At 44.7% G+C, this 26,714-nt stretch overlaps 1 protein-coding gene across 1 annotated transcript; it reads right to left on the reverse strand.

Annotated features, from left to right (window-relative positions):
* Positions 1 to 280: 280 nt before the first annotated feature.
* Positions 281 to 25,208, reverse strand: LOC132783315 (phospholipase A2, minor isoenzyme-like). The gene is made up of 4 exons (XM_060788448.2): positions 24,878 to 25,208; positions 22,013 to 22,172; positions 8,809 to 8,936; positions 281 to 879 (listed from the first exon to the last, which is right to left on the reverse strand). Exons 1-4 carry the CDS (start codon positions 24,909 to 24,911, stop codon positions 758 to 760), a joined length of 444 nt encoding a protein of 147 aa, XP_060644431.2. The 5' UTR covers positions 24,912 to 25,208; the 3' UTR covers positions 281 to 757.
* Positions 25,209 to 26,714: the final 1,506 nt, after the last annotated feature.

Raw genomic sequence — 26,714 nt, forward strand, 5'->3', positions numbered from 1 at the left:
TGCGAGTGTGGAGAAGAACAAACTACAGACCACCTGCTGCGATGCAACCTGAGCCCTGCTACATGCACAATGGAGGACCTTCTTATAGTAACACCAGAGGCACTCCAAGTGGCCAGCTACTGGTCAAAGGACATTTAATCAACTACCAAGCTTGCAAACTTTGTGGTTTGTTTGTTTGTTTGTTTGTTTGTTTGTTTGTTTGTTTGTTTAAAATGCAATACAGCTGTTTGGTTTGCTCCTGACATGATAAATAAATAGCATGATGTGTTTTGTGCATTTTGCTTGGCCCATTGAGGCATGGCTATTTCCACAGGTTTGGTATTTTGCTTTATTTCGCTGCATCCATGACTATATGGGGGAGCTATCAACATGATCACTGCAAAATGGGACTCAATGCACCTTGAGAGCATTGTGCATCTGCCCCTTTGAGCATCGGTACACTAATCTTGGTATCTTGGCACTGATACTGGTATCTTGTCATGCATCTTCACAATTCCCAGCCCTGACTTAAGGGCAACCAAGAGTCGACTTTGCCTCCTTTTTCATACTTTCCACCAAACTTGAAAGCTTCATGTGAGCTTCATTTCACTGGCCCTGATATACGGGAAGGTCAAGTCACCTTGAGTCCCCTTCGGGGTAGAGAAAGGCAGGATACAAATAGAGTAAATAAATAAGAGTTCCCATCCAAAGCAGCACCAACATCTTTCCGAGGGGAATCCACAGGTGGAAAGGTAGTCTCCACCCCAAACAAAGGTCCTCATTGGCAATATTTCTTCTTGTCCAGGTTCTTGTGCTCTTCGATGTAGCGGGCCTTCGCAAAGCACATCGCTGCTGCCCGGTCACACTGGCAAACATGCATTTTGCAAACATCATTGTCACCTTTAAGGGGAGACAAAACAGAGGAAAGGGAAGTCTCCATGAAGCAGAAATCTAGACATTTTCCCCACATAAATATCTACCTTGCAAAGCACTCTTGCCCAGACATTAAGATAAGGGTGGGGAATTATTGAAACCTTGTTTTCAGTCTACAACGCCCATAATCCTTGCTCACCATGGCTAATGTTAATGTGAGAAATCTGATCTAAAGCATCTGGAAGGACAATGGTTCCTGCAGCTTGTTAGATTTGGCGTGTTTTTAGATTTTAATAACTGGTACAAGCAAAACTGCTTAGTTTGGAGAAAGTCAGCAAAGCCACCAGCCAACTAAAAAATAACAAAGCCAGTGGACCTGATGGGATCTCTGATGAAATCTTTAAAGAGAGTGGACCTGAGCTGACACAACAACTCCTCGTCATAGGAATAACCCATCTGGGTTCAGATTAAAGGGGCTGAAATAGAAATTAAGAGGAAGGAGAAGGAGGAAGAAGAGAGAAGAAACGATATCAGTAAGAGTAAAAGGTAAAGGTAAAGGTAGTCCCCAGACATTAAGTCCAGTCATGTCTGACTCTGGGGTGTGGTGCTCATCTCCATTTCTAAGCTGAAGAGCCAGCGTTGTCCATAGACACCTCCAAGGTCATGTGGCCGGCATGACTGCATGGAGCGCCGTTACCTTCCCGCCGGAGCGGTACCTATTGATCTACTCACATTTGCATGTTTTCGAACTGCTAGGTTGGCAGAAGCTAGGGCTGACAGTGGAAGCTCACGCTGCTCCCCGGAATCGAACCTGCAACCTTTCGATCAACAAGCTCAGCAGCTCAGTGCTTTAACCCACTGCGCCACCGGGGGCTCTATCAGTAAGAGTAGTAAGGACTTAAATGAAAATACTAAATGCTACCATATTGCGCATGACAGCTTAAACCAGTCTCACTGTAAACTTAAAGCCACACTAACAGTAAACCTACTTCTGTTGAGCCTTTATGTGTTATGTATGTGTTGAAAACAAGAGTGACTTGAAAATGCTTTATAGATGATTCTGAAATCGTACATGTTGAGTATGCCTATTCAAAAAGCTTGGGCCCAGAAAAAATGTTGGTTTTCAGACATTTTTAGATTTTGCATACACACACACACACGCGCGCGTGCCTAATAAGTGTTGTAGTTCAGCCTGTGATTGTGTCTGATGTCAATGGGGATGAAGGGTTTTTCAGGATCTGAGTCAAGCCCGGGCTTTGCTGAGAGGCCTGAATGGAATGCTTCTCCTATAGATTCACAAGGTCAAATTCCTGAAAGCAATTTGCAGTCTTTCTCTGAGAAATTGTCTTCTGAGGATGATTTGTCAGGTGCAGAATTTAATGAGTTTGAATATAGAAAATGAGACTTTTGTAAACCAAGACAAAGTTCTCAAGATCACCAAAGGTCAGCCCTTCTGCTAGAAAAGAGAGATAAGAAATCCTTATCTGGTTGTAAGGGCAAACTGAATGCTTTCCTTTTGGTTCAGGGGATAGGAAAAGTTTTATATGAAATTAGGAAAGGGTTTTAGCTCAGCCTCATCAATTTGGGATTTTTAAAATGGTCTTGTTTCCAAGTGAATTTCTAGTTTCATGTTTCAAGTTTCGCCATGTTCCTGTTCTGGATATTGGATCTCCGTGCTGTCTTGATCTCTGGATTTTGCATCCTTGGATCTAGCGTTTTTACCTTAGTATCTTGAAGTTCTTGGACTATTTCTTATTATTGGATTATACTACTCTGGACTATACTGTTTTTAACATTTTACTGCTTTGCTTACATATATCCTTCAATAAACCGCTTGCTGATTTTAAGGACAGAGGTGTTCCTGCTCTTGAATACAACAATAAGTGCGTAGCCTTGCATGGTGAGGAGTTAGATCATATGGCTGATGTGATCTCTTTTACTTCTATGATTCGGTGAGATCTCTTGGAAATGGGACCCAGGTATAAACATAAAATTCATTTGTATTTCATATACACCTTATACACATAGTATATGCAATAATTTTAATAATGTTGCATATACTTCTGCAAATTCATGTCCAGCTGAGCTATTTAGAGTGGTGAGAAACTTAACTCAGGTACCCTTACTTTCAAACCCATTATTAGAACATTTAGTAGATCACTGTGATGCTTTTAACAACCAATTTGCAAATAAAACATAAGAGCCGGTTTAGATGCTTTCATTGACGCAGAAGCCCACAGTGAGGTGTCCAGCAATTCTGTGAGTGGGATTACACTAGATCAGTTTCAATTGGTAACTCTCAGAACATCAGAAAGCAAAAGCTCTCACTCACCCATATGGACCTTTCTGGAGCATTTTGGATCACAGTGTTCCAGACAAGAAATACTCAACCTGTACCACCGGGCAGACAATAAAACCTAAGCCTGGACCTCTATTTCATATTTTTGATTCTCCAAAGGGGATCCTAAGTGGGAATTCCTACTTCTAGAAGCATTATGAAAGTGTCTTTGAGATATTATGTAAGCCGCTCCAAGTCCCTTGGGGAGATGGTGGGGGGATAAATAAAGTTGTTGTTGTTGTTGTTATTATTATTATTATTATTATTATTATTATTATTATTATTGACATGGGAATGAGACTTAGTTCTCCACAAGATACTTTAGATGGAAAACAGAAACAGTTGATACAGGGATGGGAAGGCTCTGGAAAGATAGAAGGAAACAAAGAAGTTGAATGAAAAAAGCCTGTGCTGTCACTCGGTGGGCCTATAGCAATTGGCTTTGTGCCCAGCGGGAAGTCGGGGTGCCTCAGCTGAGAGGCCCTAAGGATTTTCCTATACAAAGTCTTTAGAAGCTTGAAAAGTTTAACAAGGTCCTTTATTATTGCTTACGTCTTTAACAAAACAATCAAATACTTCTCAGATCTTCAGCAAGTCAAACAAATACTTCAAGGCTTTGAATCAACTGGTGGCTTTCTTAATCTTGTCCACAAGGGACAGGCAACTGGCTTCGTGAACTGTTTCTTTTCTTTAAGAGGAAACCCCTTTTTAATCCCTCCTTGGGCAATCTACTTTCTAAACTTGCTGGTGTGGGCCCTACTCCCAGCTCCAAACTGCTTCTTGGGTCCCGAGTAGACCTACCAGCCAAGGCTTTGTTGATTCTCCAGCTGGAGCCCTTTGGATTTTCTCCACGCATATTGTGGGTTTGTTTCTTTAACCCCAACAAGGGTTGCGCTGTGGAACTGTTTCTTTTAAAGGCTTTTCCTTAAAGCTGTGAGGCTGTAAATTCCCCAGACTGTTTCCCCCCGGAATTTCGTAAGAAACGAAGCTTTTCTACCGGTGGAGCTGATTCACGTCCTGTAGCTAAGCTTTCAACTATAAGACTGAGCTAAAATGGCTCCCTTTCCTTCCTGAACCCTGGGGAAAGGGGCGGAACTAAAAAAAACCCAACGATGATAGGCAGGTGGCTAACCCCATGTGTTCTGTCGCACGCTGGGCCTGTAACAGCTGTACTTTTCTATAGGACGTATACTTTAAGCCAAGCAGGAAGCCAGGGGGCCTCAAAGAAAGGTTCTCAGGGATTTTTCTGAAGTGATGGTCTTTAGAGTTTTTAATGATACAACAAAGTCTTTATTATGGAACAAACAACAAATCTTCAAAGGTTCGAACAACACTTCAAGGCTTTCTTAGTCTAGTCCTCAATGGACTGGTACCTGACTTTGATTAACTGTACTTTCTTTGTAAGAAAAACCCTTTTTAACCTCTCCTAGGCTGTCCACTATCCAGGCCTCGCTGATGTGGGACCCACTACCGACCCCAAATGTGTCTGGGCATCGAGTAGACCTACCAGCCAAGGCCTGCAGATATTTCAGCTGGAGTTCCGTGGATCTGTAATGCTGTTCTCCCTTCAAGAATTCTTAGAAACTGCAGGGCTGTTTTCCCTCTGATGCTGTAAGGCCGAGAGGCTGTGAGCTCTCAGCCAGAGCTTTTGGGACCTTTCCCTTGGAATTTCTGTTTCTGTATCCCCGGATGTTACTGGAATTTCCTGGACTTCAGTTTCCCTGGATGGTCATTGAGAAAGGAAGCTTTTCTACGGGACGAGCTGGTCTACGTCCTATAGCTTAGCTACCTTGTGTGAGACTGCCCAAAAAATGGCTCCTATCCCTCCCAGAGCCCAGAACAAGGGGCGGAACCAAAGCTTAATTATGATGGACAGGAGGCCTGCCCTATGACTGCAAAACAGATAACAGAAAGAAAATAAAGTTGGAGCTCCTGGTACAGCCGTACCAGCACACCATGACTGCAAACCAAGGGAAGCCACCTTATTGTAAAATGCATGGAACTTTGGAATACATGCAAACATTCAAAGAAAGAAAAGGAAGTTGGAGCTCCTTGTACAGCCGTACCAGCACACCATGACTGCAAACCAAGGGAAGCCACCTTATTGCAAAATGCATGGAACTTTGGAATACATGCAAACACTCAAATAAAGAAAAGGAAGTTGGAGCTCCTTGTACAGCCGTACCAGCACACCATGACTGCAAACCAAGGGAAGCCACCTTATTGCAAAATGCATGGAACTTTGGAATACATGCAAACACTCAAATAAAGAAAAGGAAGTTGGAGCTCCTTGTACAGCCGTACCAGCACACCATGACTGCAAACCAAGGGAAGCCACCTTATTGCAAAATGCATGGAACTTTGGAATACATGCAAACACTCAAATAAAGAAAAGGAAGTTGGAGCTCCTTGTACAGCCGTACCAGCACACCATGACTGCAAACCAAGGGAAGCCACCTTATTGCAAAATGCATGGAACTTTGGAATACATGCAAACACTCAAATAAAGAAAAGGAAGTTGGAGCTCCTGGTACAGCCGTACCAGCACACCATGACTGCAAACCAAGGGAAGCCACCTTATTGCAAAATGCATGGAACTTTGGAATACATGCAAACACTCAAATAAAGAAAAGGAAGTTGGAGCTCCTGGTACAGCCGTACCAGCACACCATGACTGCAAACCAAGGGAAGCCACCTTATTGCAAAATGCATGGAACTTTGGAATACATGCAAACACTCAAATAAAGAAAAGGAAGTTGGAGCTCCTTGTACAGCCGTACCAGCACACCATGACTGCAAACCAAGGGAAGCCACCTTATTGCAAAATGCATGGAACTTTGGAATACATGCAAACACTCAAATAAAGAAAAGGAAGTTGGAGCTCCTGGTACAGCCGTACCAGCACACCATGACTGCAAACCAAGGGAAGCCACCTTATTGCAAAATGCATGGAACTTTGGAATACATGCAAACACTCAAATAAAGAAAAGGAAGTTGGAGCTCCTTGTACAGCCGTACCAGCACACCATGACTGCAAACCAAGGGAAGCCACCTTATTGCAAAATGCATGGAACTTTGGAATACATGCAAACACTCAAATAAAGAAAAGGAAGTTGGAGCTCCTTGTACAGCCGTACCAGCACACCATGACTGCAAACCAAGGGAAGCCACCTTATTGCAAAATGCATGGAACTTTGGAATACATGCAAACACTCAAATAAAGAAAAGGAAGTTGGAGCTCCTGGTACAGCCGTACCAGCACACCATGACTGCAAACCAAGGGAAGCCACCTTATTGCAAAATGCATGGAACTTTGGAATACATGCAAACACTCAAAGATAGAAAAGGAAGTTGGAGCTCCTGGTACAGCCGTTCCAGCACAAAGCTACATATTAGAAACACGTCAAAGCTATCCAAAGGGTAGAAAAACAGTTTCTGAAATGGCTGAACAAAACAAAATTTTGCCAGCCCATTATCCTATTAATATCTCATGTTACATGCGCACAATCTGTTTCCATTTCATCTCTTTCAGAACTTGCGTTTTGTGCTCTCCTTGATACTGTTGTGTTGGAATGGAAAGGAATATGAAGCCAGATTTGTCTTGTGGCAAAAAGCGCAAGCAATTGATGTGGCCACTCAGTCCCCATTGCTTTGGCTGTGATGCAGAAGGGGCATCTCAGAAATGTGGGCTCCTAGCCCTTGATGCGCTTCCTCTCGCCGGCAGCAGCGACTGATCTTTTCCAACGGGAGAAGCAGTTTCCACTGGCAGATCAAGCCACCCACCGGCGATTGGAAATGGCATCTGGAAAGCATTGCGTCAGCGTCGGTGCCTTGTAAACAAAATATGGGGTTGTGTTTTGAAAAAATCATGTCCCAGTGATGTCATGGAATGAGGGAATGCGCGGAAAGAGAGCGAAACAGATGGACCTTAGCGAAGGCAGAAAGCCTTGCTGACCCAAAAAATGGAGTGAATAACAGAAATAATATATAACTCAACTGAATTAGCAGATGGCAGAGTCAGCCCTACCATTAGGCAATGGATAGGCAATTGTTAAGGCTTGGTGGGTCACCATATTCCATTTATTCAGACATTTAGGAAGAGAGCATTTTCAATCACTGTGTGGGCCCACTGGTGGTGCAGTGAGTTAAACTGCTGAGCTGCTGAACTTGCTCACCAAAAGGTTGGCAATTCGAATCCGGGGACCAGAGTGAGTTAGCCCCAGCTTCTGCCAACCTAGCAGTTCGAAAACATGCAAATGTGAGTAGATCAATAGGATCTTCTGCAGGAAGTCATGCTGGCCACATGACCTACAGACAATGCTGGCTCTTCAGCTTATGGAGATGAGCACCACCCCCCAGTTGGAAACGACTAGACCAGCGGTTCTCAACCTGGGGGTTGTGACCACCAGGGGGGTCGTTGGGCCATTTTCAGGGGGTCGCAAAGCTGCCTTGGTTGGCCCCGCCCCCACCAAAATGGCTGCCGATCCTTGCCGTTTGGGCAAGGGAGGGCTGCCCACCCCCCGCACCTTTCCAAGGGCTGTGCTCACGGCCTTGCCATAATCACCTAACAACCCAATGTATGTCCTTCACTCAAAAAACTTGATTTTGTCATTTGGGAGTTGTAGTTGCTGGGATTTATAGTTCACCTACAATCAAAGAGCATTCTGAACCCCACTAACGATAGAATTGGGCCAAACTTGACACACAGTTCTCCCATGACCAACAGAAAATACTGGAAGGGTTTGGAGGGGAGTGTCCTTTGGTTTTGGAGTTGTAGTTCACCTACATCCAGAGATCACTGTGGACTCAAACAATGATGGATCTGGACCAAACTCTACACGAATACTCAATATGCCCAAGTATGAACATTGGTGGAGTTTGGGGAAAATAGAATCTTGACATTTGGGAGTTGTTGTTGCTGGGATTTATAGTTCACCTACAATCACAGAGCATTCTGAACCCCACCAACGATGGAATTGAACCAAACTTGGCACACAGTTCTCCCATGACCAACAGAAAATACTGGAAAGGTTTGGAGGCAGTGTCCTTTGGTTTTGGAGTTGTAGTTCACCTACATCCAGAGAGCACTGTGGACTCAAACAATGATGGATCTGGACCAAACTCTACACGAATACTCAATATGCCCAAATGTGAACACTGGTGGGGTTTGGGGAAAATAGAATCTTGACATTTGGGAGTTGTAGTTGCTGGGATTTATAGTTCACCTACAATCACAGATCATTCTGAATTCCACCAATGATAGAATTGGGCCAGACCTCCCACACAGAACCCCCATGTGGGCCACAGCAACGCGTGGCAGGGGACGGCTAGTAAAAACAATAAAAACACTAGTCCTCAGCGTCTCATTACTAAAATTCAGTCGCATCGTCCAATTGTTCCTAGGACATTATGAACAAAGCCTAGGACATTATGAACAATGGTAAAGAACGATGGGAGTTGTAGTTTAAAATAGCTGGTAGGCCTCATCTTTCCCAACCACGGCATTTAATGGTACACATGGAAGCTGAGCTGCCTATAGGCCCCATGGCTACAACCAAGATAGCAGATATTTGGAGCTCTCAAAGGAAGACGACAGAGGACTCAACTGACTTTCTTACTTGCACAGGTGACGTTGGTCTCGGAGCAGGTGTAGGAATACATCTCGATATAGGGGTTGTGAAGCCATGTATAGCAATTTGGGATGTCGCTGGCAGCACCGTAGCAGTCGTCGTGGATTTGACAACACCTGCAAAGAAAGTCAGTATTCTAATTTCTAGATTTTCCCCATTCTGGATGCGCCTTTAGGAAATGTTTGAGCAGAGGGCATTGACGTAGTTTTCCACTTCTTTTGCTAACCTTCTGTATCTTTTTCCCCAGTATATTTTTATTAATCTAAGAGTTCACCTTAGATATATATATAGTTGTTGTGTCAGCTCAGGTCCACTCTCTTTAAAGATTTCAGCAGGGATCCCATCAGGTCCACTGGCTTTGTTGTTTTTTAGTTGGCTGGTGGCTTTGCTGACTTCCTCCAAACTAAGCAGTTTTGCTTGTACCCATTATTTAAATCTAAAAACACACAAAGTCTAACAAACTGCAGGAATCATTGTCCTTCCAGATGCTTTAGATCAGATTTCTCACATTCCATTAATATATATTAGGCATAGGTAGGTACTAGGGCTGGGCAACCACGAAAAAATTTGTTTCTAAACTCGATTCGTTTTTTGGGGTTTTTTGCGTTTTGATATTTAAATGAATTCCGAAATTTTTCTTTTAAAAAGTTCGATATTTACGAAATTTCGTAAAATTACCAACCAATACGAAATGAATACAAAACGAATACGAATTGATTCGTTAATTGCGGACGCGACCGCGCAATACACTAAAAAACCTCCAAATGGGACAGGGGGAACTTCTGAAGCTTCCCTCTCCCTCTGTTGTTGACTGTTGGTGTGATATTTATAATTTTTTTTCACTAACAACAGCTATAAAACTTGCCCCAGACATGCGGAAATAATAACGAAACGATTTTGAAACGATTTCGAAACAAATACGAAACGAATACGAAGCAATAACGAAACGAATTGAAAAATTCAGTTCGTTTTTTAGATGCTCCTGAATGGTTCGTTATCGCTTCGTAACCAAAAAAAATAACGAATTTTTAACGAATTACGAAATTACGAAACGAAACCGCCCAGCCCTAGTAGGTACAGTTGTTATCTTCTTAAATAGGAATTATTTCGGAAAAAAATTACCTTTCGAACCAATTTCGAGCCATGCAGAAATAGTGGGAGGAGTAATTCTGAATTTAAACCACTTACCCATTGTTCGGAATTATTTTCGGATGTCTCCCACAGTTATTTTGATTTTTAGAACAATCAAGCAACTTTGGCAAAGCCTCGCGGTTTCCATTGAAGGCCACATTTTAAAATCTCGCGGTTTCCCTTCCACGGCTGGCGGTGAATGGTGCTGAAGAGGGACGAGTTGGGCGTGGCTAAGAATAGCTCTTCCTGAAGGCCACGCCCCCAGTGACATTCAGGAAGAGCTCAGTGCTTAGCCACGCCCACCTCATAGAATCATAGAATCAAAGAGTTGGAAGAGACCTCATGGGCCATCCAGTCCAACCCCATTCTGCCAAGAAGCAGGAATATTGCATTCAAATCACCCCTGAGAGATGGCCATCCAGCCTCTGTTTAAAAGCTTGCAAAGAAGGAGCCTCCACCACACTCTGGGGCAGAGAGTTCCACTGTTGAACGGCTCTCACAGTCAGGAAGTTCTTTCTCATGTTCAGATGGAATCTCCTTTCTTGTAGTTTGAAGCCATTGTTCCGTGTCCTAGTCTCCAGGGAAGCAGAAAACAAGCTTGCTCCCTCCTCCCTGTGGCTTCCTCTCACATATTTATACATGGCTATCATATCCCCTCTCAGCCTTCTCTTCTTCAGGCTAAACATGCCCAGCTCCTTAAGCCGCTCCTCATAGGGCTTGTTCTCCAGACCCTTGATCATTTTAGTCGCCCTCCTCTGGACACATTCCAGCTCGTCCCTCTTCATCACCGCCAGGGAAGGGAAACTGCAAGATTTTAAAACTGTTTGTTTAGGTTTTCTGACTTTGTCAAAGTTACTTAATGGTTCTGGAGGGAGGAAGGGACACCTTCCATTAACGAAGCAAACAAAGCAATTCGGATTTCTGCCATTTCTGATCTTTTTTTCAAGAAAATTTCAGAAATTATTTCATAATCGAATCGCCAGCTCCCCCTACATCCGGAACAAGTTTAGAAACATTTTTTTTCTTGATCACCCAAGCCTAATATATATATATACACACACACGCTGCTGAGCTTTTTAACTGAAAGGTCGCAGGTTTGAATCCGAGGAGCGGCATGAGCTCCTGCTGTTAGCCCCAGCTTCTGCCAACCTAGCAGTTTGAAAGCATGCAAATATGAGTATTATTATTATTATTATTATTATTATTATTATTATTAACTTTATTTGTACCCCACTACCATCTCTCCAAGGGACTCGGTGTGGCTTACATGAGTCCGAGCCCAATACAACAACAAAAGCATTGATACAAGCATTGATACAAGTCGTTTCCCAAAAGCCTCGTGGGGTCCTTGTTGCTGTCAGTGCCTTGGCAATGTGACCAAGACTTAACCCCTATTGTGCAGTCTGGTACCTTTGTCCTTTGCAGAACTATAAGTCACCATCCCTTGTTAGGGGGGAGGGCATGCTCGAAGTCTGAATTGTTGCCTTGTGAACCGCCTCAAGTCTCCTATGGGCTGTGTTCTGTTGCGTGCTGGGCCTGTAAAGAATTTCCTTTAGAACAGGATGTGCAACCTTTGCCCAGCGGGAAACCAGGGGGCCCAAGGAGAAGTTCTCAGAGGTTTTCCACCACAAATGATCTTTAGATGGCTTGTGAAGTATAACAAAGTTCTTTATTAATGAACAATCAAACAGAAACTTCTCTTGTCTTCAATAAAGCTAAACAAATGCTTCCAAGCTTTATGCAACTGGTGACTTCCTAATCTTGCCCACGAAGGACAGGCAACTGTCTTCAAGAACTTCTTCTTTACTTTAAATGGAAAATCATCTTTTTAACTTCTCCCAGGCTGACTGTAATCTAACCCTTACTGATGTGGGACCTGCTACCGGGTCGAACTGCGTCTCGAAGCACCAAGTGGACCTACCAGTAAAGGCTTAGATAGAGTTCTTTGGTCTTTAGGGCTGTTTTCCTGGAAATCTTTGGAGACTCTTAAGACTGTTTTCCCCCAAAAAGTCTTAAGGGTAGAAGCTGTTGTACAGGGGAAGCTTGCACACGTCCTGTACATTAGCTTTCCTTGCTGAGACTAACTAAAAAATGGCTCCCTTCCCTTTTCAATTGCCCTGAGCAAGGAGCGGAACCAAAACTTAACAATGATGGACAGGTGACTTGTAGGGCTGGGCAGTTTCGTTCGTTAATTTCATAATTCGTTATTAATTCGTTATTTTTTTTTGATAACAAAGCGATATTGAACCATTCAGGAGCAACTAAAAATCGAAACGAATTTTTAAAATTTATTTCGTAATTGTTTCGTAATTGTTTCGTAATTGTTTCGAAATTGTTTCGTTATTATTTCGTTATTATTTCCGTATGTCTGGTGCAAGTTTTATGGTTGTTGTTTGTTTTATCAGTGATAAAAAAATAAATTATCACACCAACAGTCAACAACAGAGGGAGAGGGAAGCTTCAGAAGTTCTCCCTGTCCCATTTGGAGGTTTTTTTAGCGTATTGCGCAATCGCGTCCGCCATTAACAAATCGATTCGTTATTGTTTCGAAATTGTTTTGTAATTTCTGAAATTTCGTAAATATCGAACTTTTTTAAAGAAAAATTTCGGAATTCTTTTAAAAAACGAAACGCAAAAACACCCTAAAAACGAATCGAGTTTAGAAACAAATTTTTCCGTGGTTGCCCAGCCCTAGTGACTTGCCCTATGACTGCAACCAAAGGAAGCTACCTTTCTGCAGAGTCCCTGAAACCTTGGACTGCAAGCAAACACTCAATACAAAGCAAATAATGTTGGAGTTCCTGGTATAGCTGTACCAGCACAGGCTGAGAGGGGCAGTATACAAATGTAACAAATAAATAAATAGGTTCTTGTGGGTTTTTTCGGGCTATAGAGCCATGTTCTAGAGGCATTTCTCCTGACGTTTCGCCTGCATCTATGGCAAGCATCCTCAGAGGTTGAGAAGGTCTGTTGGAAGTAGGAAAAATGGGTTTATATATCTGTGGAATGACCAGGGTGGGGCAAGGAGCTCTTCCCTGCTGCAGTTAGGTGTGAATGTTTAGCTGATCACCTTCATTAGCATTTGAAGGCCTGCCTGAGCCTGGGAAAATCTGTTGCTGGGAGGTGTTAATCTGTGCCTGGTTTTTTCCTCTCTGTTATTTAGCTGTTATAATTTTAGAGTTTTTTAATACTGGTAGCCAGATTTTGTTCATTTTCATGGTCTCTTCCTTTCTGTTGAAATTGTCCACATTGTCCTTTCTGTTGAAATTGTCCAACAGAAAGGAAGAGACCATGAAAATGAACAAAATCTGGCTACCAGTATTAAAAAACTCTAAAATTATAACAGCTAAACAACAGAGAGGAAAAAACAAGGCACAGATTAACACCTCCCAGCAACAGATTTTCCCAGGCTCAGGCAGGCCTTCAAATGCTAATGAAGGTGATCAGCTAAACATTCACACCTAACTGCAGCAGGGAAGAGCTCCTTGCCCCACCCCAGCCATTCCACAGATATATAAACCCATTTTTCCTACTTCCAACAGACCTCACAACCTCTGAGGATGCTTGCCATAGATGCAGGCGAAACGTCAGGAGAAATGCCTCTAGAACATGGCCCTATAGCCCGAAAAAACCCACAAGAACCTAGTGATTCCAGCCATGAAATCCTTCGACAATACAAATAAATAAATAATATTTTATTGATCGAACAGGCCTATGAACCCTTTTTTTAAAGAAACCCACTTCTGTTCGAAATGGCTCATCTGGAAGAAGCGAGCCCCGTTGAAATCCGACAGACTGGTGATTTGACAACTTCCAACAAGAATTGATTCACCTTTGTGTCTCCGCTGCGGCTGCTTGGGTAAATCCAGCTGTCGCATCCGACAGCCATGGCATTTGAGTGCTATTCCTGATCGTTTTTAATCCCGCTGAAATTTCCTGAACATGCCAGCTGCGTTTCTGCTACAGTAAGTTTCTATTAGAAGTGTCGGGCGAGACAAAGCTGTCAGGTGTACAAATTAGAGCTGGGAGGAACATCGCAATTTGGAATTGGTTTGGGACTGTGAGCACGCTCGCTCGGCTCCCTGCCCCTTGTAGCTTTCAACTCATTTCGAATTCCCCAGCAAAGTTGCCTTATTGAAGTTCAGATTTTAATTAGAATCATAGAATAGAATCAAAGAGTTGGAAGAGACCTCATGGGCCATCCAGTCCAACCCCATTCTGCCAAGAAGCAGGAATATTGCATTCAAATCACTCCTGACAAATGGCCATCCAGCCTCTGTTTAAAAGCTTCCAAAGAAGGAGCCTCCACCACACTCCGGGGCAGAGAGTTCCACTGTTGAACGGCTCTCACAGTCAGGAAGTTCTTCCTCATGTTCAGATGGAATCTCCTCTCTTGTAGTTTGAAGCCATTGTTCCGCGTCCTAGTCTCCAAGGAAGCAGAAAACAAGCTTGCTCCCTCCCCCCTGTGGCTTCCTCTCACATATTTACACATGGCTATCATATCTCCTCTCAGCCTTCTCTTCTTCAGGCTAAACATGCCCAGTTCCCTAAGCCGCTCCTCATAGGGCTTGTTCTCCAGACCCTTGATCATTTTAGTCGCCCTCCTCTGGACACATTCCAGCTTGTCAATATCTCTCTTGAATTGTGGTGCCCAGAATTGGACACAGTATTCCAGATGTGGTCTAACCAAAGCAGAATAGAGTTCCAAACCAATCCGGAACGACGCTCTGGAGTCAAGACTGTCCTGAAACAAATGCTTTCTTCTTTGAGGCTTGCCGGCTGCCTCTAAGCAGCGCAAAATAGTGGGTGAATGTGAAAAGCAAAAGGCATTTGGTGGGTCCATCACAGAAAAATCCAAAAGGTTTCATAATTAAATGCCATGACCGCAGTGGGTTACACCGCTGTGCTGCTAAACTTGTTGGCTGAAAGATTGGTGGTTCGAAACCATGGAGCCGGGTGAGCTCCTGTTATTAGCTCCAGCTTCTGCCAACCTAGCAGTTCAAAAATATGCAAATGTGAGTAGATCAATAGGTACTCCTTACAGAGAGAGGTGCTCCTTACAGAGAGGTGCTCCTTACAGAGAGAGGTCAACCCTCCTGTTCAAGGAGCTCCATTGGCTGCCGTTCATTTTCCGATCCCAATTCAAGGTGCAGGTGCTCACCTACAAAGCCCTAAATAGTTTGGGACCTGCCTACCTGCATGACCGCATCTCCATTTACGAACCCGCACGCTCCCTTCAATCAGAGAGTGCTCACTAATGCTTCCTCTTCATCTTGGAAAGAAGTGACAAGTGGAGTGCCGCAGGGTTCCGTCCTGGGCCCGGTCCTGTTCAGGATCTTCATTAATGACTTAGATGAAGGGCTAGAAGGCAGGATCATCAAGTTTGCAGACGACACCAAATTGGGAGGGAGAGCCAATAGTCCAGAGGACAGGAGCAGAATTCAAAACGATCTTGACAGATTAGAGAGATGGGCCAAAACTAACAAAATGAAGTTCAACAGTGACAAATGCAAGATACTCCACTTTGGCAGAAAAAATGAAATGCAAAGATACAGAATGGGGGATGCCTGGCTCGAGAGCAGTACGTGTGAAAAAGATCTTGGAGTCCTCGTGGACAACAAGTTAAACATGAACCAACAATGTGATGTGGCGGCAAAAAAAGCCAATGGGATTTTGGCCTGCATCAATAGGAGCCTAGTGTCTAGATCTAAGGAAGTAATGCTACCCCTCTATTCTGCTTTGGTTAGACCACATCTGGAATATTGTGTCCAGTTCTGGGCACCACAATTCAAGAGAGATATTGACAAGCTGGAATGTGTCCAGAGGAGGGCGACTAAAATGATCAAGGGTCTGGAGAACAAGCCCTATGAGGAGCGGCTTAGGGAACTGGGCATGTTTAGCCTGAAGAAGAGAAGGCTGAGAGGAGATATGATAGCCATGTATAAATATGTGAGAGGAAGCCACAGGGAGGAGGGAGCAAGCTTGTTTTCTGCTTCCTTGGAGACTAGGACGCGGAACAATGGCTTCAAACTACAAGAGAGGAGATTCCATCTGAACATTAGGAAGAACTTTCTGACTGTGAGAGCCGTTCAGCAGTGGAACTCTCTGCCCCGGAGTGTGGTGGAGGCTCCTTCTTTGGAAGCTTTTAAGCAGAGGCTGGATGGCCATCTGTCAGGGGTGATTTGAATGCAATATTCCTGCTTCTTGGCAGGGGGTTGGACTGGATGGCCCATGAGGTCTCTTCCAACTCTTTGATTCTATGATTCTATGATCTGGAGAGGCCCTACTCACGATCCCACCTGCGTCGCAGGCGCATTTGGTGGGGACGAGGAACAGGGCCTTCTCTGTGGTGGCCCCCCGACTCTGGAACTCTCTCCCCAAGGACATCAGACAAGCCCCAACATTGGCTGTCTTTAGGAAGAGCCTGAAGACCTGGCTGTTTCGGTGTGGCTTTCCAGAATAGGAAACTCCTGGCTTCAAATCCCAAATGCACTTTGCTAGAGACTCAGGATTATCTGCACTTGCACCTACCTCCATATACCTCTACATATTACCTGTCAAGTTCAGTATTTTAAATTTTGTCCATTACATTTGACCCAGCCTTTAGGTTTTTAATTTGTGTCACGGTGTCATTGTCTTACTGTTCTATTGTTTTGCTTGATGTTTTATTATTTGCTTATGAGTTTATTGTGTATTGTATGTTGTCGTTTGTCGGCGGCCTTGGCCTTTGTGAGCCGCATCGAGTCCTACGGAAGATTTTGCGGGGTATAAATAAAGTTAATAATAATAATAAGCTCCAGCAGGGACTTAATGGCGCTCCATGCAGTCATGCTGGCCACATGACCTTGGAGGTGTCTGCGGACAACGCTGGCTCTTCGGCTTAGAAATGGAGATGAGAACCCACTCCAGAGTCAGACGTGACTTGACTTAATGTCAGGGGAAAACCTTCACTTTTCCCTTTATTATTTATTTACTTATTTATTTACTGAATTTGTATACCGCCTTTCTCAGCCCGTAGGCCAGTGGTCCTCAACCTTCCTAATGCCGCGACCCCTTAATACAGCGCCTCATGTTGTGGTGACCCCCAACCATAAGATAATCATCGTTGCTGCTTCCTAACAGTTATTTTATTTTTTTTATTTATCGTGTCATCAGCAACCATTGTATTACAATTCTAACAGAGCAAAACAAACACAGAAATTAAAAAGAAAAAAAAAGAAAGAAAAAAAACCACACAGATTTTGTAAATTTGGTATTTGGTTAAATGTCTTTGACCAGTATCTGGCCACTTGGAGTGCCTCTGATGTTGCCGCAAGAAGGTCCTCCATCGTGCATGTGGCAGGGCTCAGGGTGCATTGCAGCAGGTGGTCAGTGGTTTGCTCTTCTCCGCACTCGCATGCCGAGGATTCCACCCTGTAGCCCCATTTCTTAAGATTGGCTCTGCATCTCGTGGTGCCAGAGCGCAATCTGTTCAGCGCCTTCCAAGTCACCCAGTCTTCTGAGTGCCCAGGGGGGAGTCTCTCATCTGGTATCACCCATGAATTGAGGTGCTGGGTTTGGGCCTGCCACTTTTGGACTCTCGCTTGCTGGGGTGTTCCAGCGAGTATCTCTGTAGTTCTAAGAAAACTATGTCTTGATTTAAGTCGTTGACGTGCTGGCTGATACCCAAACAGGGGATGAGCTGGAGATGTCTCTGCCTTGGTCCTTTCACTATTGGCTGCTACTTCCCGGCGGATGTCAGGTGGTGCAATACCGGCTAAGCAGTGTAATTTCTCCAGTGGTGTAGGGCGCAGACACCCCATGATAATGCGGCATGTCTCATTAAGAGCCACATCCACTGTTTTAGTGTGATGAGATGTGTTCCACACTGGGCATGCATACTCAGCAGCAGAGTAGCATAGCGCAAGGGCAGATGTCTTCACTGTGTCTGGTTGTGATCCCCAGGTTGTGCCAGTCAGCTTTCATATGATGTTGTTTCTAGCGCCCACTTTTTGTTTGATGTTCAGGCAGTGCTTCTTGTAGGTCAGAGCACGGTCCAAAGTGACTCCCAGGTATTTGGGTGCGCTGCAATGCTCCAGTGGGATTCCTTCCCAGGTAATCCTCAGAGCTCGGGATGCTTGTCTGTTCTTAAGGTGAAAGGCGCATGTCTGTGTTTTAGATGGATTAGGGATTCTTAACAGTAATTGTGTTACTGTTATGAATCATAACGAAAATATCATTCACTAGACCAAATTTGGCACAAATACCCAATAACTGAGCTCCATGCAGTCATGTCGGCCTTGGAGGTGTCTATGGACAACACCAGCTCTTTCAGCCTAGAAATTGAGCACCAACCCCGAGTCTTGGACACGACTGGACTTAATGTCAGGGGAAAACTTTTACCTTACCTTACCCAATATGCCAAATTTCAATACTGGTGGGGTTGGAGGGAGAATTGATTTTGTCATTTGGGAGTTGTAGTTACTGGAATTTATAATTCACCTAAAATCAAAGAGCATTCTGAACCCCACCAATGATGGAATTGAACACAAATGGCGCACAGAACTCTCATGACCAAGAGAAAATACTGGAAGGGCTTGGTAGGCATTGACCTTGAGTTTTGGAGTTGTAGTTCATCTGCATCCAGAGAGCACTGTGGACTCAAACAATAATAGAACTGGATCAAACTTGGCACGGATACTCAATATGCCCAAATGTGAACACTGGTGGAATTTGAGGAAAATAGATCTTGACATTTGGGAGTTGTACTAGTTGCTGGGATTTATAGTTCACCTACAATCAAAGAGTGCTCTGAATCACACCACTGATAGAAATGGGCCAAACGTCCCACACAGAACCCCCATAACCAACAGAAAATACTGGAGGGATTTTGGATGAACTGGCAGTGATTTAGGGGAGATGTAGTTCACCTACATCTAGAGAGCACTGTGAACCCAAATGACTATGCCAAAGGGATTCTTAAGACCATCAGAAATATGTGTTTTCTAATGGTCTTTGGCGACCCCTCTGAAATCCTCTCGTGACCCCTCCAGGGGTCCCGACCCCCAGGTTGAGAAACACTGCCGTAGGCGACTCAAAGTGGTTAACAGGGTAAATTCCAGTGCTTATGGTGATCCCTCATTGTCTGAGTAGGATTGTCTTCCAAGATCGGTGTACTGGCCATGAGTACGTAGGAGCTTCTATGAAGCCCTATTCTTGATCTGCATGTTCTCCTGCAGTGAGGGCATTGGTTTCCAGATGGAAAGTGGTCCTGGTCAGGGTTGGCTTGACGCACCTTCCTTTTGGCATGTTTCTCTCTTTCACCCGCCATTCATGCCTCTTCAAATTCTACAGCACTGCTGGTCACAGCTGACCTCCAACTGGAGCGCTCAAGGGCCAGGTTTTCCCATTTCTCGGTGTCTATGCCAGAGTTTTTAAGGTTGGCTTTGAGCCCATCTTTAAATCTCTCTTCCTGTCCTCCAACATTCCGTTTTCCGTTCTTGAGTTCAGAGTAGAGCAACCACCTTGGGAGACGGTGGTCGGGCATCTAGACAACATGCCCGGTCCAGTGGAATTGATGACAAAGGACCATCGCTTTGATGCTGGTTGTCTTTGCTTCTCCCAGCATGCTGGCATTTGTCCGCCTGTCTTCCCAAGAGATTTGCAGGATTTTCCGGAGGCAGCGCTGGTGGAATCGTTCCCGGAGTTGCACGATCTTCTTGCAGCAGCTGAGGATGTGATCTTTTGTTTCATCTGCTTCCTTGCAGAGTCTACATTTGGGTTCTGTTGTCGACTTTTCAATTCTGGCTTTGATAGCATTGGTTCGCATGGCTTGTTCTTGGGCTGCCAGAATCAGGCCCTCCTTTGTCTCCTTTTTCAGAGTTCCATTTGTGAGCCACAGCCTTATTATTATTATTAGATCTAGGGAAGTCATGCTCCCCATGCTCTATTCCGCTTTAGTTAGACCACACTTGGAATATTGTGTCCAATTCTGGGCACCACAATTCAAGAGAGATATTGACAAGCTGGAATACGTCCAGAGGAGGGTGACTAAAATGATCAAGGGTCTGGAGAACAAGCCCTATGAGGAGCGGCTTAAGGAGCTGGGCATGTTTAGCCTGAAGAAGAGAAGGCTGAGAGGGGATATGATAGCCATGTATAAATATGTGAGAGGAAGCCAAAGGGAGGAGGGAGCAAGCTTGTTTTCTGCTTCCTTGGAGACTGGGACGCGAAACAATGGCTTCAAACTACAAGAAAGGAGATTCCATCTGAACACGAGGAAGAACTTCCTGACTGTGAGAGCTGTTCAGCAGTTGAACTCTCTGCCCCGGAGTGTGGTGGAGGCTCCTTCTTTGGAAGCTTTTAAACAGAGGCTGGATGGCCATCTGTCAGGGGTGATTTGAATGCAATATTCCTGCTTCTTGGCAGAATGGGGTTGGACTGGATGGCCCATGAGGTCTCTTCCAACTCTTTGATTCTATGATTCGATGATGATGATGATGATGATGATGATTATGGAAACTGCAACCCAACAGCACGTGTGGCTCTTGGTGTGTTATGGAGTCTCCATCTCCGGAGGTTTTTAAGCAGAGCCTGGATGGTGATCTATCAAGGCTTTGATTGTGTCTTCCTATCAAACTAGATAGGAGCTTCCAACACCTCCCAACAAAGGATTCCCCCTGGGCAGCAACCAGCCAGGCTTTGAAGCTGCTTGAAACACAACATACGTTTTAAACAGTGTTTAAGTGTTGTAATTTTTATCCATTTGTGTGTTTAACCACCCGGATGTTCTTAATTTCATTACTTGGATACCTTGTACACCTATGGTGCAATAAGAGTCTTTGGATCACAATAAAATGTTGTTGTTGTGAAGCTGTCAGAGCCGTATTATTTCTTTTCAGAGCCACCTTGTCTCCTGTGTCATCAGCTGAGGATGTGATATTTTGTTTCATCTGCTTCCTTGCATGGATGATGGGACTTCAAGTACCTCCACTCCCTTCCCAAGACTGCTGCAACCCTCATCTAATGACCAATCAAGACCAAACTTCGCACACAGAGTATCCATGACCCACTCTACATCCCGGTGCTGTTTGGAAGAGGGTGGACAATTGATGATGGCAGTACCTTCACTCACTTCCTGAAACCACAGTGACTAATAAAGACCAAACTTGGCACAGAGAGCTCCCATGGCCAACTCAACATTCTGGTGAGGTTTGGAGGAGAACAGATTATGGATGATGGGACTTACAGTACCATAACTCACTTTCTGAGACCACTGTGACCCTCATCCAATGACTGATCAAGACCAAACTTGACACACAGAGCCCCCATGACCCACTCTACATCCAGGTGCTGTTTGGAGGAGGATGGACCATGCATGATGGCATTTGCAGTACCTTCACTAACTGAAAACTGATAAAGAACACCTTTCCCACACAATGCCTTTCTCTAATAACCCGGGCAGCACCTGTAGTATAGTATAGTATAGTATAGTATAATATAATATAATATAATATAATATAATATAATATAATATAATATAATATAATGTGTATACATATTACAATACACATTATATAGTATAATTATAGTATAATATAATATAATGTGTATACACATACTATTGAAAATATTATAATGTGATAAACCATAATGCTAATAATAATAATAATATGATATTATAATTAGATATTTTATATTACATGTAATATTACTAATAATATTACAGTATAATGGTATAGTACAATATAGTAATATATAATACTAATATTGTGTTATGGTAATAATATAATGTATTGTATTTATATATTACTTGTAAGCAGCTCAGAGTCCCCTTCGGGGTGAGAAGGGCGGCATATGAATGTTGTAAATAAATAAATAATAATAAATAATTGTGCAACTGAAGAAGGGTGAAATATCGAAGGCTCTCAACCCAGTGGGACAACAGCTTCACGCCCTAAAGTCCTAAGCTTCAGAGCTCATTTCAAAACATCTCTGTAGGTATCACTAAAATGGTCTGGTGTCTCCACGTTTCTCACATCACACAAAGCAAAACATGATGTGCCTTTGAATGGCCACTAACCTGTCCAGATCGTCCACCGGTGTCCCAGAACCTCCGAAGCCGCAGTAGCATCCGTAATGATTGTACTGACTGAGCGGCTTGCTCTTGGGAATGGCGCATAGGATCATTGACCGGAACTGCCACAGAGCCCTTGGCACGGGGGAAGGCGTGACTGTGCTAGCTGCGAAAGGGAAGTTTAGCAAGAAAAGCCCCTTAACAACAGGTTTTCTGCTCTGCCCACATACCCTTATTTTAGTATTATGAAGTATCAACCTAAAACATCAACTTCCAGGATTCCATTGCACTGAGACTAATTTTGCACTGTTTAATTAAACTGCTGTCAAACTGCATTAATTCCACAGTGTAGATGCATCCATAATCAGTGCAAATTAAAAATGAGAGGGGGCCAGGGGACAGTTCCAGCTTGTCCCTGCATATGTCATCAACTGGGGACCGGTCCCCCCAGCACCAACTGCCGCTCTGGGACAAAGATAAGAGAGAGGGGACCAGGGGACAGTTCCATCTTGTCTCCTGCATATGTCAGCAATTGGGGACCCATCCTCCCTGCACCAACTGCCGCTCTGGGCCAGAGTGAAGAGAGAGGGGGCCAGGGCACAGTTCCATCTTGTCTCCTGCATATGTCATCTTTGGGGACACTTCACTCGGAGCCAGACAAGATGGAACTGTCCCCTGTCCCCCTCTCTCTTCACTCCAGCCCAGAGCGGCAGTTGGTGCTGGGGGAAGGGGTCTCCAAAATATGCCATATGCAGGAGACAAGATGGAACCGTCCCCTGGCCCCCCCTCTCTTCACTCTGGGCCAGAGTGAAGAGAGAGGGGGCCAGGGGACAGTTCCAGCTTGTCTCTTGCATATGTCATCAGTTGGGGACTCCTCCTTCCAGTACCAACTGCTGCTCTGGGCCAGAGTGAAGAGAGAGGGGGCCAGGGGACAGTTCCATCTTGTCTCCTGCATATTGCATATTTTGGGGACCCCTTCCCCCAGCACCAACTGCTGCTCTGGGCCAGAGTGAAGAGAGAGGGGGGCAGAAGACAGTTCCATCTTGTCTCCTGCATATGTCATCTTTGGGGACACTTCACTCTGGGCCAGAGTGAAGAGAGAGGGGGCCAGGGGACGGTTCCATCTTGTCTCCTGCATATGGCATATTTTGGAGACCACTTCCCCCAGCACCAACTGCCGCTCTAGGCCAGAGTGAAGAGAGAGGGGGACAGGGGATAGTTCCATCACATCTCCTGCATATGTCATCAGTTGGGGACCCTCCCCTTTCACCAACTGCCGCTCTGGGTCAGAGTGAAGAGAGGGAGGGCCAGGGGACAGTTCCAGCTTGTCTCCTGCATATGTCATCAGTTGGAGACCCCTCCCTCCAGCACTAACTGCTGCTCTGGGCCAGAGTGAAGAGAGAGGGGGCCAGGGGACAGTTCCATCTTGTCTCCTGCATATGGCATATTTTGGAGACCCCTTCCCCCAGAACCAACAGCCGCTCTGGGCCAGAGTGAAGAGAGAGGGGGCCAGGGGACAGTGTCATCTTGTCTCCTGCATATGTCATCAGCTGGGGACCTCTCCCCCCTACACCAACTGCTGCTCTGGGTCAGAGTGAAGAGAGAGGGGACCAGGAAACAGTTCCACCTTGTCCCCTGTGCCATTCTAATAATATAATATAATATATTGTATATACTTATAATATTTATAATATTATAATGTAATGCAATAAAATATTAATAATAATATTATGATATTATAATTATATATTTATAATACATGTAATATTACTAATAATATTACAATATAATGGTATAGTACAATATAGTAATATATAATACTGATTTGTACTATACTAGTAATATAATATTGAGAACAAATATAAAATGGGACCAAAGTGGTCCTATTTTGACTAGGGACCACTTGGACCAGGGACCACTTGACCAAGGGCTACTTGAACAGGGACCACTTTGACCAAGGACCACTTGACCAGGGACTAGTTTGACCAGGGACCATTTTGACTAGGGACCACTTGGACCAGGAACCACTTGACCAAGAACTACTTGAACCGGGACCACTTGGACCAGGGACCACTTGACCAAGGGCTACTTGAACAGGGACCACTTTGACCAGGGACCACTTGACCAGGGACTAGTTTGACCAGGGACCATTTTGACTAGGGACCACTTGGACCAGGAACCACTTGACCAAGGACTACTTGAACAGGGACCACTTTGACCAAGGACCACTTGACCAGGGACTAGTTTGACCAGGGACCATTTTGACTAGGGACCACTTGGACCAGGAACCACTTGACCAAGGACTACTTGAACAGGGACCACTTGGACCAGGGACCACTTGACCAAGGGCTACTTGAACAGGGACCACTTGGACCAGGAACCACTTGACCAAGGGCTACTTGAACAGGGACCACTTGGACCAGGGACCACTTGACCAAGGGCTACTTGAACAGGGACCACTTTGACCAGGGACCACTTGACCAGGGACTAGTTTGACCAGGGACTATTTTGACTAGGGACCACTTGGACCAGGGACCACTTGACCAAGGGCTACTTGAACAGGGACCACTTTGACCAGGGACCACTTGACCAGGGACTAGTTTGACCAGGGACCATTTTGACTAGGGACCACTTGGACCAGGAACCACTTGACCAAGGACTACTTGAACAGGGACCACTTGGACCAGGGACCACTTGACCAAGGGCTACTTGAACAGGGACCACTTGACCAGGGACCACTTGGACCGGGGACCACTCTCCAACATATATCTTGTAAGCCACTCTGAGTCACCTTTGGGGTGAGAAGGGCAGCATATAAATGTCATAAATAAAATAAATAAATACATAAATAAAAGTGGAGGGTATACTTACTTGCACCAACCAGAACCAAGAGGAGGAGGAACATCTTCCAAGACGAATTGTTAAGGCAAGCCTTCCTTTATATATTCCCGGCCTTGTTTCCCAATTTAGATGTACCACACAGAGACCAAAGAAATTGTGGCAATTTATAACTCGCAAACAATCACACAGAAACACACTAACATCTTCAGAATGCCATGGAGTTGGGCACTCCCCTGGGAAAGCTCATTATATATATCTTTGCGCTTGGACATGTGCTCAAGTCAACAGAGAGTCTGTCCTGCATCAAGGTCAACGCAGCTTAGTGAAGGGAGGGAGCTGCTCTAGATGTATACCAGAGCAAATGGAAATAAGATAGGAACCATATATCATGATCCAGCCTTGGAACCCTTCAACGTTTCAGGTCCAGAAGCAGACGGAGAATACATTTGGCCAATAATAGATTCTGGGTTAATGTTTAAAGATCAGGGAGCATTTAGGGTCAGAGTTCAGCAGGTTCAACCGCAAGACGGAAATACAGAACATGTGGTGGAAAGTATGGGAGGGTTTCCATAGAATCAGATATGGTCACCTTTCACACTACAGTATGACCTTTATCCACAGACTCAATGTCCACAATTTCACGTACCCACACCCCAAAATGTAGCATTTGCTAACATCTGTAGTTTCACGTATCCACGGAGGGTCTTGGGACACATTCCCCACGGACACAGGTGTTGTTCTTACATGATTATAACCATGGACACTTTCAAATGACAAAATTGTAGCACTCTGTTTCTATTTTCACTACGATGGTTGATTCCTACGGCATCCTGAGACTGGTAGCACTAGAGTATTTGGGAAGAGAATTCTAAACGCTTTTTTCTAAACTGCAAATCCCAGGATTCCCGTGGATGGAAGCATGCCAGAGAAAGGGAAATCCCAGTGCTGTAATTACACCATGTGCCAGTGCAGAATCAACTCATGACATTATCTACTTTGATGATCTGGATTATAGGCAGTGTAGATTCAGCCTCTGCCTCCATGAAGAAAACACCATCATAGGGTTTCTCTAAAGCCTTTTTTTGATCAGGGCCACTTTAATCAGGGACCACTTGGACCTGGGATCACTAGGCCAGGGACCACTTGACCAAGGACCACTTGAACAGGAATCACTTGGAGCAGGGACCGCTTTGATCATGGACCACTTGAGCAGGGACCACTTTGACCAAGGACAACTTGGACCTGGGACCACTTTGACCAGGGATCACTTGACCAGGAACCACTTTGACCAAGGACCACTTGACCAGGGACTAGTTTGACCAGGGACCACTTTGACTAGGGACCACTTGGACCAGGGACTATTTGACCAAGGACTACTTGGACAGGGACCACTTGGAGCAGGGACCACCTGAACAGGGACCACTTTGACCAAGAACCACTTGGACCTGGGACCACTTTGACCAGGGATCACTTGACCAGGGACCACTTTGACCAAGGACCACTTGAACAGGGACCATTTGAGGAGGGATCACTTGACCAAGGATCACTTGAACAGGGATTACTTTGACCAAGGACCACTTGACCAGGGACTAGTTTGACCAGGGATCATTTTGACTAGGGACCACTTGGACCAGGAACCACTTGACCAAGGACTACTTGAACAGAGACCATTTGAGCAGGAGCTACTTGGCCAAGGACCACTTGAACAGGGATTACTTTGACCAAGGACCACTTTACCAGGGACTAGTTTGACCAGGGACCACTTTGACTAGGGACCACTTTGACCAGGGATCACTTGACCAGGAACCACTTTGACCAAGGACAACTTGAACAGGGACCACTTGGAACCACTTGTCCAAGGATCACT

Source organism: Anolis sagrei, chromosome 8 (genome assembly GCF_037176765.1).
Source record: "Anolis sagrei isolate rAnoSag1 chromosome 8, rAnoSag1.mat, whole genome shotgun sequence".
Taxonomy (NCBI): Eukaryota; Metazoa; Chordata; class Lepidosauria; order Squamata; family Dactyloidae; genus Anolis; species Anolis sagrei.

Coding starts and splice junctions, on each gene's coding strand:
- LOC132783315 (XM_060788448.2), bottom strand. CDS start 24,911: ATGTTCCTCCTCCTCTTGGTTCTGGTTGGTGCAA. Junction 22,173..24,877: donor CTTGGTTCTGGTTGGTGCAA/GTAAGTATACCC, acceptor TCCCTTTCGCAG/CTAGCACAGTCACGCCTTCC. Junction 880..8,808: donor GACCAACGTCACCTGTGCAA/GTAAGAAAGTCA, acceptor CTCCCCTTAAAG/GTGACAATGATGTTTGCAAA.